Raw genomic sequence first — 13,421 nt, 5'->3', positions numbered from 1 at the left:
AGGATTTTAGTGGGAATAAATTAAATGTTGTATGTAAAAGTGTCTCAGACAGTGTCCAGAGCATTGTCAGTGTTCAATAAATGTTAACCAACTCTGAATTGGAATCACCTGTGAACACAGTTGAACTTGTGGGCTTGCTTCTCAAACATCCCTAGCCCCTTAGAAATAAATCCTAGCTAAGTGCATGCTGAGGAACTACTAAGTCTCCTAATCCTAAACAAAGTATAGTTAGAAGGGTAAATTTCTCCCAGAAAGAAATACAGTGCAGGATGTGTTCCTGACTCTTCTATCAGTAGCATGTGGATTACCCACTGCCATGCATGAACGACCTCCATTCTTTCCTCAGTTCCTCAGTTCCAGTAATCAGGAGCTCATCAGGCCTATGCTGTTTTTCTGTTCTCTGAGCAGTGACACTTACGGGAAATGTCATTGTCATTCCTATTATCTTCTGCAGCATCTGACTCAACCTCCCTTTATTAGGGAGAGAAGGGACCTGTGACAATTTCCTTTAGCATGCAGATGGGGAAACTGAGGCAGAGATTGGCTTCTGTAGAAAACTCGACTGAGTGAGTCAGAGGCAGATACTTGAATTGGATTCTTCTGCTTCAGATCTGTCTTCAGATTTTACTCTGTTTGGAGAGAGAACGCTCACCCTTGGCAACCCCTGAAATATATTAGCAAGGCATAGAGTAAAGTTGATGGGAAAAAAAAAATGGCACATATAAAACCAGGGGTCCCAGCTCGAGCACTACTGATGCAGTGCACTGTGCTGCCTCCTAGGTTGTGATACAAAAGTGGAGGCATCTCGGCCTTTGCCCGAAAGAGCTTAGTGTTGGATAGGGAAAGTTGGGGAGTGGTCTGGCTGTACTCTTGAACTCCACATTGAGACTGCCTGGGTTTAATGGCGCTGCCTACTTTTTACATACTTTAGACAATTATTACAACTCCTTATGCTTCATCTTTCTTTTGTAGGCAAAACATGGCCTACAGTGGTGTCTACCCCTCAGGGTTGTTGGTGGGATCTCTTGAAATGCTCCATGTAAGCATGTGGTACTGTGCCTGGCACACCGTCAGCCCTCAGCAGATTTCCTGAGGTGGAATCCCTATTCTGCCGCTTTGGGTTTGTCAGACTGCTACATCTCAGTAAGCTTTAGCTTTCCTTATCTATGAAATGGGGGACACAGCAGACTCTTCTTCCTAGGGTTGCTGTGAGGGTTAAATGAGATAATCCATGGAAGACAGTTAGTGTAATGCCTTGCATAGCATAAGTGCTCAATTGTTGGTCATTATTGTTGATAAGATATATATAAAGTGTGTGTAATCCTAGCTGCAGGGTGATAGGTGCTAGGGAAGAGGGCAAACAACGAGTCAAGAGCCCAAAGGAAGAAGAGAATCTCATAGTGAGGAGAGGAGGAAGCATCGCAGAGAGGGTGATGAATAGGTAGGATTCTAATAGGAGGGGTCCAGGGGAAGGATATTCTCATGAGAGGGAGAAGTGGTCCAGAGGCACACCTCCCCAGGATCTGTCCATGAGCAGGTCTTGGTCTTATTGCTGGAGACTAGGACAGGTGCCTGGGCCATTGGGCTGGAGTATGAAGCTAGAATCTATTTGTGGGAATGCTGGAATGCCAGGCCAAGGAGTTTGGACTTTATTTTGCAGGTTGTGGGGTAAAGTACAATCAGAACCTTGCTTTAGGGAGATAACACTGTGCAGAATGGATTTCAGGGGAATAGGAGAAACCGGGTGGGGTGTGAGAGTGAGAGACAAGAAGGCCCGTGGGAAGGAGGCCAGAGGGAGTTTCGGCCTTCATGAGGGCAGTAAGAGCTATTGCCTATTATTTGGCAACTCTTTAGAGAAAGATGGTCAAGGCGACAGCCCTGCGGTTAGGGACGTCATGAAGAAAAGGCAAACAGTAGCTTTTTACAAGGAGGCAGGTTCTGTTTAAACCTGTCCACTTCAGAGGCATCTGAGCAGAAAAGTCCAGTGGCAGCTCAGGAGTTTGAGGGAGGTAGAGATCTGAAAAACCTCAAAGAGTTGCGAGTCAGGAGAAGGTGAAGCAGGTTTATAGGGAGAGATGAAGATCAACTCCCATTACAAGTCTTCATGTAACAGAAAAAAATTTCCAAGACTCACCTCTTCCTCGTTTATTTAAACATAGAATCACAGCAGCTGAATTCCAGAGGGCCCAAATAATTCTGAGTTAGGATTTGTTCTGTGTGATCAGTTTAGGATTAGTGGAGATGAGTGTGTCAACCCCAGACAATTTCCAATTTCTTTTACGTGTGTTTCCGTGTCACCACATGCCTTCCCACAGATGGTATACATTTGGGGACTGCAGAGTGATTTCACTATCATCTTTAAAAAACCAGATTTGGGAAGGTAAATCTGCTTCCCAAAGCCAAATATAATTCTCCATGCCATTGCTCCCTCTGTCCACACAGGTAATGGGGAAGTGCTTATGCAGTGTGGTTTAGAGAGGTGAAGGGACAGGGTGGCCTGGCTGTGGAAAAATCTCTGAGGGTGGAGTGGGGACCAGGTGAGAGAGGCTGGCATGGGAAGGAGTGTTGTTATATAACCTGAGGGAGCTATGGATGGTGGGCAGATGGAGACGGGAGGAGAGGAATCTAGGGACGGCAGTGAGCGCTGATCAGCTTCCTCTGGGGAGGGAAAGAGACGATGCATGGAAGTCAGGTGAACCAAGAAGCCAAGACACCTTTCACAGAGCAGGGAAAGAGACCCTGCCCGGCCTCACAACCTTTCCCACGTCTTTCCATCATGGCTCTGAGGGTCTGAGGGGAAAAATTTGATACTAGGTTGCTAGGGCAAGGAGTAGGGGCTGAGTGTCCCGCAGAGTAGCACTTTGCCAGGGAGAGCCTTCTCCATGGGAGTTGGGGACAGAACCTCACCAATCCTGGTGGTCACCTGCCATCTCAGAGAATTTTCTGGACTTGGGCAGCCCCAGCCTTCTCCTCACTAGGGAGGAGTAGAAAGACTTGTTTACCTGATCTCCCTCATCTACACCCCATTCCTGATTACCCCAGTGGGTGAAAGAGTGAAATAAAAATTAGCATGTTTATCCCACTTTTAAATTCATTTAATGAGAACTCATTTACCCTCTCCCAGTTTAAATCGGTAATAACGCCATAACCTTTCAGAGCTGATTATTACCCACGTCTTGCCGGATCTTCCTGCTAAAGAGGCCTTCCCTCCAAATGCTCTTGAGCCCTCTTGGAACTTGAGGATTTGTCAGGCAGTCAGCAACATCTGGCGATCCCACCCTGCCGAGCTCCAGGAGCTAGGTGTTCTCCCAGTGTCTGGATGGCAAAGAATCAAGTCCCCTCTCTGTGGTGGGGATTTCAGTTTTATGAATCTGCCCTGGAGATTTTGGCCGTTTCACTCACCAGTGATCCTTTCCTGTGTCCCATTTCTTACCTGCCAGTCAATATGGACTCACCCCTTCTCTCTCTCCCCTCCTGTCTCCCAGGGTTTGCTGAACTAACTCCAAGCTGGTGTGCCTAGCGTCCACTCGGCTGCCGGCCCAAGAGCTGGAGTCACCATGGCGGCCGGAGTTGCGGCCTGGCTGCCTTTTGCCCGGGCTGCGGCCATCGGGTGGATGCCGGTGGCCAACTGCCCCATGCCCCTGGCCCCGGCCGACAAGAACAAGCGGCAGGATGAGCTGATCGTCCTCAACGTTAGTGGGCGGAGGTTCCAGACCTGGAGGACCACGCTGGAGCGTTACCCGGACACCCTGCTGGGCAGCACGGAGAAGGAGTTCTTCTTCAACGAGGACACCAAGGAGTACTTCTTCGACCGGGACCCCGAGGTGTTCCGCTGCGTGCTCAACTTCTACCGCACGGGGAAGCTGCACTACCCGCGCTACGAGTGCATCTCTGCCTACGACGATGAGCTAGCTTTCTACGGCATCCTCCCGGAGATCATCGGGGACTGCTGCTATGAGGAGTACAAGGACCGCAAGAGGGAGAACGCCGAGCGGCTCATGGACGACAACGACTCGGAGAACAACCAGGAGTCCATGCCCTCGCTCAGCTTCCGCCAGACCATGTGGCGGGCCTTCGAGAACCCCCACACCAGCACGCTGGCCCTGGTCTTCTACTACGTGACTGGCTTCTTCATCGCCGTCTCGGTCATCACCAACGTGGTGGAGACGGTGCCATGCGGCACGGTCCCGGGCAGCAAGGAGCTGCCGTGCGGGGAGCGCTACTCGGTGGCCTTCTTCTGCCTGGACACGGCGTGCGTCATGATCTTCACCGTGGAGTACCTCCTGCGGCTCTTCGCGGCGCCCAGCCGCTACCGCTTCATCCGCAGCGTCATGAGCATCATCGATGTGGTGGCCATCATGCCCTACTACATCGGCCTGGTCATGACCAACAACGAGGACGTGTCCGGCGCCTTCGTCACGCTCCGGGTCTTCCGCGTCTTCAGGATCTTCAAGTTTTCCCGCCACTCCCAGGGCCTGCGGATCCTGGGCTACACACTGAAGAGCTGTGCCTCCGAACTGGGCTTTCTCCTCTTCTCCCTCACCATGGCCATCATCATCTTTGCCACTGTGATGTTTTATGCCGAGAAGGGCTCCTCGGCCAGCAAGTTCACAAGCATCCCTGCCTCGTTTTGGTACACCATTGTCACCATGACCACACTGGGGTAAGTCAGCGCTGGTGGATGAAACCAGGACGGAGGTTGGAGGGCAGCCGGATGGCCTCTGAAACCTTGGATGGTGTCACCATGGGGAGAGGAGGAGGGAGTCCCTTACCCAAGTGTTGGGGGCAGGGGAAGTTGCTGTATCCCAAGGGGAAAGCCCATGAGTGATCTGTTTGGGGGTGGTAGCTTGCTGGGAATTGAGTTTTCTTTTTGAGATGGGGGCATGTGTTTTATAAAGCTAAGAAAATTAAGTCACCAGTTCTTTTTTCAGCCATGCCTTGTGTGCGTGTGAAGTCTCGGGATGAGGTGATGTCTGCATTCATATATGCACCTGCCCATATAGGGGCTGCATGGGGAGAAGGTCAGGGCAGTGGTTGGGAAGGGAGGGGACCGTTGAGAAGTTCGGAGGGTTCAGATGTCCATTACCAGAAGACACCAAGAGCACTCTTTTTTGGATCCTTTCTGCGTTTTTTCTTTGTAGTATATTTTGCAGGCCATTTTCCCATCTGTTGTGCTTTTCTCCTGTGCTGCCACAGACACTCAAGGGTTCAGTAGCTCTGAGCAAACTTTCTCTAAGTGACTCTGAAGCTGGATTTTCCGCAAAGTGAGGCACCTGGTTTATTCTTTCTTTCTAAAGCAGTATCAGTCTTCCTTTCTTAGTCTGAGTCAGTGATTAAATGACCTGGGTGACTGTGAGATGGTCTGAATGGATCATGTGGTCAGACACAGAAGCAGCAATATCATCAGAAGGAGGGACAGGTGCTCGGTGAGGTCACGGTAATTCCGTCTCGCCGAGGTCCCCTCTCCAGCTGAGGTCACAGAAATGTATTCATGATGCTGGGATGTGAAGCTTCCCATCAGAGGAAGGGGGCTCAGGAAGGAGATTACAATCTTCACCCTAATAGGATTAGAGCCAATAAAGGTGGCTTTATGGAAACATAGATTTCTTAGGAGTTTCTGCCTCAGCTATTAGAAACCATGGAGCCTAATGCAAAATCTCTCCACAATTCGTATACTGGGTCATATTTGCTTAGGCTAGGAAGCATTATATTGCTGATGGAGAATTCATGAAGCTTTTTATTTTGTCTTTGACGATTCGGTTGGTGGTGTCCTGGTGATTTGATTTTTTTTTTTTCCTGGCCGAAACCCGGAGGCGGTAGTGTCGGTTTTTCCATAGTGCTGCGTATGCTTATTGGGAATGACTGAGCAGGTGACGAGACCTTTTAAAATGATTACATCTGTCATTCTGCCACACACGAGAGGGAGGGAGTAGCAAGGGGAAGAGCAAGGGTGTCACCATCCATTTGCGAAGGCCACATTTGATTGGGGCATTCCCTTTACTTCTCATCTGTCTGACAGAACCACCCTGCCCCTTCCTCCCACTCCAACCCCCGCCCCCCTCCCCCAGCAACACACACATACACACACTCTTCAAATGGCTGCTCACCCAGGGTGGATAAGAATGTTTGGTCATTTGACCTTGTTTCTCTTGTCTCAGGTGGCAGATGTGGGCTTTTTGGCACAGTGGGGTATTTTGGGGATAAAATGGGCTGGAGAGCTTATGCTGTCAAGAGGTCGTCTTTATCCCTTTTAGGCTGACTTTAGCTATCCCTTCACTTTCCTGAAGGGGACCTCACCCATGGCCGGACATCTCACTTCCACTTCTAGTCAAGCTCCTGATGTGGCTCTGACTGCCCAGTGCCCTCAGATGCCCCTTGATGGGACTCATGACACCAGAGAGATCCTTCAGGATAGCCATGTGGAGGAAAACAGGCATGCTGATAGCCACCTGCTCATTACTTTTTATTAGTAGTATAACAGCATATTATTGTCTACTATATGTCGGCAGTGTACTAAGAACTTTGCATATATTATCTATTTAAGTTTTTACAACAGCGCTGCAAGGCTGGAAAAAATTCTATACCCTATAAAGATGCAGGAGCTGAGGCTCAGAGAGATTGTATAAACTTCCATAGACATGTAGCTGATAAGGAGCAGAACTAATTTTCAAATACCAATCTGGCTGCTCCAATGCCCTTTCTCCTTTCACCCTACTACTCATTCCCATGCCATCAGGGCCCTTAGGTAGAAATCAGACCTTCACAGTTATTACTTTTTTGTTATGGCCTCAGGGTGTGATATTCTATTCTAGTCATATTGCCAGTCAAGAAAGCATCAGCCCAATGAGTACTATATGCCAGGCACTGTACCAGACACACAGAGATTTTAAAAATAAAACATTTCCTTCTGATAAGTTTAGATACTGCCTTGGAAATTAATGGTGATTAATCCATGTTTTAATGTTCTAGGGAAACTGCTGACTTCTTTTGTCATTCACCCTGTAGATGAAGGGGCAAGTCCAGCATCAAGGTGGACTATCTTGGTCTCATTTGTACTTTCTTGGGAGGGAACTGATAGATTCTGCTGGAGGGTGAAAGGAAAGGTGCCCGCATTAGGGAGAAGCATGCTTTTCCTGAATGTGGATCTGGTGAGCTCCCTCACCCCACATCTGACAATGAACAAGTTTGTTTTACCTTCCCCATGCATTTAAATGTCTAGCTTCTGGGAGGAGAACCAAATGGGCAAGAAAGAAAACCTTTAGTAGTGTCTTCCTTAAACTCAGATAAGTAATGAGAAAGCAACCTTTTTCTTTCCCTCTATCCTGGCTAGTGTAGGTCATTGCTGGGTCAGGCTACTTTGACTTTGACCTGAGTTGGCAGTTGACACCATTACCAAGCTCGTTGCTTGATTATACATAGCAAGCACTTGGCAAGATGCTTTTTAGTAGATGAGCCAGTGTGAATGGAGTGTCTCTTCCATTTGCTTGACCTGATACTATTCTCAGTCCCTTCTAGACCTACTTGTCCTCTCTAGAAGGTAGATCTAAGATTTCAGCCTGTACAGCCTGCAGCCCCCTCAGATATGTGTATTCTGCCCCAGCCTTGGACCCCCAGGAGGGAGGAGAGCAGCCTTTACTTGGTGTCTGATCTATTCCCTGGGCTGCCCTGCAGTACTGTGGAGATCTTCTTGTCTTTACTGGAGGTTCCACTGACTTGACCCTGGAAACTTTTCCCTCTTCCATGGCTAGTTTCTGTCCTGACCACATTCATGGTCAGTTGTAATCTTGTTCAACCATTCCAGAAAGCCCATCTTTTTCTTTACACTGGCATTTGAGTCCCAAGTGGCCATGGAATACCAAGGACCAATATCTTGCCATCATTCAGTTGCTTCCAACAGCTCCCAGCAGACATCTACCTCTTCCTTTCTCCAGACACTCCCTTCCCTGGTCCTTCCCTGAGTTCCTATTTCCAGTCTGGAGAGGGAATGTCTCCAGCTCTTCTGCAGAGCAGGGCCGACTGATGCACGGAGAGCTCATATGCAGAGTAAAGGCATTCACTCTTCCTGCTCTGGTTGCCCTCTCTGCCTGCTTTCCCAGCACCTCGTTGATGAGTTATTCAGGTGTCCTCCAGGGAGGGATCTCCTGGAACCAATTATTACCATTTAGTTAATATCTCAGAATACCTTAAGCACGCAAGAACAATAACAGCCCAGCTGCTGTCAGGGCTTGAGGATGGCTTTTCTATGCAGCCTCCTGCACTACTGGGGAAGACCCTTTACGCTCTGCCCACGTTTCCCTTGAGCCCCCTGACAGCTGAGTTCCCAAATGCTCCATTTGAGGTTTAATTTCCATCCTCATAATTGATGCTATAAATAAAATAAATCCTCAATTATCTCAGTTAACAGAGGGAAGGGATAACATAGAACTCCCAATATTAAATAAGACCAACCTAACTACTTTGAGAATGTATTATGTGATGTAAACTCTCTCAAAGCAGATTTCCCTTCTTAACTTCATTTGACTTTGTTTGGCATCATGATTGTCCCAGACAGTCCATGGGGGAAGCTCAGTAGGGTCTGGGAAGGAGGAGAGCATGTGGGAGGAAAGCCTTGCAAGCAAGCATCCACAAGGACCATGGGAGGCCAGCTCCCGGCCTGGTTTGGATGAGGCTGCTCTTGGCTATCCTAGGGAAGGGTCCCGAGCAGTGTCCGATCCTGACGAGATGGCTCACTGCTACTGGTTATCTCAGTTATGTAATTGAGACCGGCAGCCTATCTGTCACCCCATGCTCTGAGATGAGAGAACATTTGACAGTGTCCAAAAATCACTTTAATGAAAACAGAATTGATTTTTACTTCTTCCAAGCAGGAAGCCACCTCCAGGTGATTTGCATTTCACTTTAAAACATAATCCTGGAAGGGGCCTGCCTGAGGTTCCAAGAGGCAAGGAGACTAAGCCTGGGAGATCAATACAGGCACACCACAGAATGGGGTACTTGATAAGCCTCCCCACAGTGCCAGAAGTGGAGCTAGTCTGAGATCTGCTTTTGTTAACCCTTAAATACCTGAAATTTTATCTGCACCTTTATCTACTGCCTCCGGAGCCCATCAATGCTCCTCTCAATGCCCAAGCACCTTGGCCCCAGGACACTGGCTAATAGTGTCCACCTACTTGGGGGTGGGCCTCTGCCTAGGGGACTTGGATCTTAGGACACCTATTGGGAACAAACGACCTCAAAGCCTTTTCTTTGTTGACATTTCTCTGTTGACATTTCTTTGTTGACAGTTCTCTGGTGCTGAAATTCTTAAGAGAGGGTGCAGAACTGCATCTCAACAAGGAATCTTTCATTCGTTCAACATTTATTGAGTGCTTCCTACACTCCAGGCAGCATGGCAGGCTCTGAGAATACACAGGCACTATGATTGCACATCAGCCAATGTAAGGCTCAGGCAACATGAATTGCATGAGACCCCGTTCTCTTCCTTTGAACTTGAGCACTCTTTCTGGTGCTCCAGAGACTACCCTTCACTCTGCTTCTGTGTCTGGCTGATACACATCATCCTTCAAACTCAGCCCCATGTCACCTCCAGGAGCTGGGTACACTTCTCTTGCCTCCTCTTGTAGCCCTTTCATTACTCTGTTTTGTCATTGCCACATTTTGTTAACTTCAGCTGTTTATGTGTCTTTCTGCCAGGATGTGAGCTCTCTGTTCCAGGGATCATGCATGATTCATGCCTTACACAGAGCTTGGTATATAGTGTGTCTCAATAAGTATTTGTTCACTCAAACAGGTTCATTTGTTTACACAGCTTTAGTTTTCTCATTTGATAACCATCTTCTGGCGATATGAGAACCGATGAATGTGCTATCCAAATGTTAGCTATCTAGTCATGTCAGACATGATATTTGTGGACAGAGTGGAGATAGGGAGGCCAGGTAGGGCATTCTGTGGTTCTGATTTTAGGCTTAGCAGGGTTGGGGCTTTCTTGCAAGGTAAGTTGGCATCCAACTCTTGGCTACTTGGCTATGCTTTTTCCTGCAGACTCTGGAGCCAGGGATGAGGAGAAGGGGAGCCATAGTTAAGCCCCTCTACCCGTGATGTTTTTCTCCATTCAGTTATTTATTCAACAAATGTTTATTGAGCACCTACTAGACACTGGGAATACAGCAGAGAAGAAAATAGTCTCTGATCTTGTGGAGCTTACTTTCTAGTGGACAGCACCCAACAGCAAATAAATAAATACATTTTATCAGGTTGCAGAGGAAATTAAAGCCTGATATGACAAATATGGAGTGCTGAGTGTGGGGGGCTGGGCAGAGCAAGGGATAGTTGCTATTTCATGTTAGGAGGTCAAGAAGGGCCTCTCAGATATTTGAGCAGAGACATGAAGGAATGAGGATAGCTTGGGGAACAGCATTCCAGGCAGAGGGAATAGCAAATGCAAAGTCCAACAGGCAAAGTCCAATAGGCAGGAGGGGCCTTGGTGTGCTGTTCTTGAAAAAGTGAGAAGGTCCAAATGGTCAGGATGCAAGAGCAGGAGACAGGAGAGTACCAGGAGATGAGCCCAGAGAGGTAACAGGGGAAGCAGCTCATGTAGGGTCCTCATGACCATCACAAGGACTTTGTCTTTGCTCTGTTTGGCATGGGAAGTCACTGGAGGGTTTTGAGCCACTGATACGTTTTTAAAGGATTTCTCTGGCTGCCAGATAGTAAATACCTTGTAAGAGAGAAGCTAACACAATAATCCAGGCAAGAAATCAAGGTGGCTGGGACTGAGGGTGGTGGCAGTGGAAATGGGAGAAGTGAGCAACTCTGCATATATTTGAATGTAGAGGCACCAGGAAGCTTTCTCAGGAAGTGCTTGTTGGTCCTGCTCCCACCAAGCTTCACCAGCTCCCACAACAGGGGACTGGCTCAGAAGACACAGTCCTAAAGATCTTCTCTACCCCTGGGAGAAGCATTTCACAAGAGGAAACCTCAAGGCCTCGCAGGATGGCTCCAAGGCCAGGGGCAGCCGAGACCCCAGAATGTAGCAAACCAGCCAGAGCACCTGAGTTGTAGCATCAGCATCTCAGAGTAGGCCTGATGCTGACAGTAAGCAGGCAGCGTCTGTATCTGGGTGGAACTTTCCTTTCAACCTGGGCAACATTTACTGAGCACCTGGCAAGTGGCTGGGCACAGTGCTCCCTGCCATGAGGAAGACAGTGTTGACACAGACATGAAAACAGAGAGGCCACTCTAAAACTCAGCAGCTATGATAGCTGCAGCAGAGGAAGCCAGAGGGCTTCAGGCTGCAGAGAAGGGAAAGATTAATTCACACCAGTAGGATTTGAGCCTTTTGGGTGCTTCACACCGGGAGCATCACATTGAATTTGTCTTCTGATTCAGCAATTCAAATTGCTGCAATTTTTGGAAAGGGATTTCTAGGCTGGTGCCCATTTCACAGATCTTTTCTGGAATCCCTCAAAATCAATCCCAATCTCTCTCTGTATCTCTCTGTTTGGTTTTGTTTGGGTTTCCCTCTTTAAACACACCCATTAAACACAACCGGGATTCCTCCTGAGGAGCAGCAATTATTCTGCCTCAAGATAGTATAAATAAAAGGCAGCATTTCCATCTTCGGGAGGAGGGAAATGCCCCTCAGTAATTGCATGAGTATTTTTGTTTCCCCCACCCAGGAGGGAGCTCCTGTCCCAGGCCATTGCAGGGCTTTTGTCCATGCTCCATTGTAGCTGGGAGCTCTTTCCCATCAGGGAGAGGAGCAGAGACTTTTAGCTCTGAGTCTCCTCACCTCCCACGCGCTGTCCTCAGGCAGGTGGCTCTGCACACAACCAACCACTTCCAGGAAGCTGATACTCTACCAAATACTCATACCTTAAATGTTCATCCTCTAGTGATGTCCAAGTTTTTTTTTTTTTTTAATCTGGGAAACAGGGACCAGGCCCCCAGAAATTTCTTTGGAAGAAGTGCACAGTATTGACCTCAAACCAACTTCTAGTGACAAGCAGGAAGGAGTTCCCACAATGCTTTTGGGTATCCAAAGTTTTCTGCCAGAAGTCTCAGCTGCCACAGCCTCCAGAACAAGTTCAGACTCCAGCCTCTGTCCAGCCTGCTTTTCTCCGGCCCGAACACAGGTATCTTCTCCCCACTCCTACCTCCCTCCAACTAGCTCAATGCAAATGATGGGTGTATGGGAAGATGGGGACTGGAGAGGGAAGATAGCTGAGCCTTTGCTGACCATGACTGGATGGAGGAAGATTGCATTTAGCTCATGTAATCTTATTCTGGGTGTCAGGACTCGAATGAGTGTCATTAAACTGAATCAGAAAAATCGTTTTAATATAAGTGCCACCTCATACACAAGCTAGTTGATGGAGAGATGGATGAGGCTGGGGACGCCTCCTTTGTAATGTGATGCTGTAAAATCCCATCACCCTCATTATTTCCCACTGAGCCGATGCATCATAATACCCATGAGTGGCAGAACAGCTTGAATTTAATATACAGAAAGTCCAATCAAACAATAAATGGATGGAACTATATAAAGAAACCATTTTCTGGGAGGCTGGCTCCATTCTCTGGGATTCAGCTCCCTGACACATGAAATGTGCATCAATTTTCCCCGACTAATGCAGCTGCCGAATCTACCACATGTGATATTTGTTTGCTTCAGAAGTGGAAAAGGGGAACTTCCTCCCTACATTATCTAGCTATCATTGCAAAATTGCAAATCACATTTTCTTTGATTTGCACCCAGTGATTTCCAGTGGCACAGCCAGCAACTTCCAATCCCAACAGTACTGGAAACATAGCCCTCCCTCTATCCCAGAACCTTATAAGTCCCAGTAGAACTTTGTTATCTTCTTTATATGAAAACACCAGAGTGGGCTGTTTAGGAGACTGGGAAATCTCTACCCTTTGCAGTCATCCAAAAGAAATGGCCAAACCATGGGGCCCTGCTGACACACTCCAAGTGCCTATGATGTTCTAACTGTCCAGAGCCTTGCCTTCGAGGTTGTACAAAGTAAATGTTTCGCTCTGAACTGGATTTCTCCCAGTGGCATAGTCCTCCATCTTTCCTTCCATCCCTATTTCCCACCAGTTATTGAAAGACTGTAAATGCAAATATCAACTGATCAGCCAAACAATTAAAACGGCAAATCAGCGCTTAAAAACTAAACAATGCATGTCAAAGACTGATGGAAATAATGTTTTTATGATTCTGATGTGGGAGTTTTTCCAGTGCTATTTTTCCACTGGCGTGGATAACCGAGAGTTAACCATAATTACAGGCTTATAGCTGCTGAGGAGTATCATTAGTTTATTTTTACTTCTTTCTGGACACGCATACTTAAGCAGAAAAGAAAACTAAGAGAATTAAACTAAACGATATCAAAACCATGGACGGCACAAATCTTGAT

The 13,421-nt window shown here is 47.6% G+C and overlaps 1 protein-coding gene across 4 annotated transcripts in view; it reads left to right on the top strand.

Annotated features, from left to right (window-relative positions):
* The window catches only part of KCND3 (potassium voltage-gated channel subfamily D member 3), a 214,443-nt gene that overhangs the window by 3,369 nt on the left and 197,653 nt on the right, over nucleotides 1-13,421 (top strand). For 2 of the 4 annotated variants that reach the window (XM_063625686.1, XM_063625687.1), the window contains exon 2: nucleotides 3,486-4,663. In XM_063625686.1, coding sequence (XP_063481756.1) covers nucleotides 3,558-4,663 — 1,106 coding nt within the window. In that variant the 5' untranslated portion in view covers nucleotides 3,486-3,557. Of the gene's footprint in view, nucleotides 1-3,485; nucleotides 4,664-13,421 lie in introns of those variants that run through there. The other 2 variants (XM_063625688.1, XM_063625689.1) reach the window with 1 other exon arrangement.

This window comes from Symphalangus syndactylus, chromosome 12 (genome assembly GCF_028878055.3).
Source record: "Symphalangus syndactylus isolate Jambi chromosome 12, NHGRI_mSymSyn1-v2.1_pri, whole genome shotgun sequence".
Classification (NCBI taxonomy): Eukaryota; Metazoa; Chordata; class Mammalia; order Primates; family Hylobatidae; genus Symphalangus; species Symphalangus syndactylus.
Note: the sequence above shows the minus strand (reverse complement) of the source record. Positions and strands in the feature narration are given on the sequence as shown.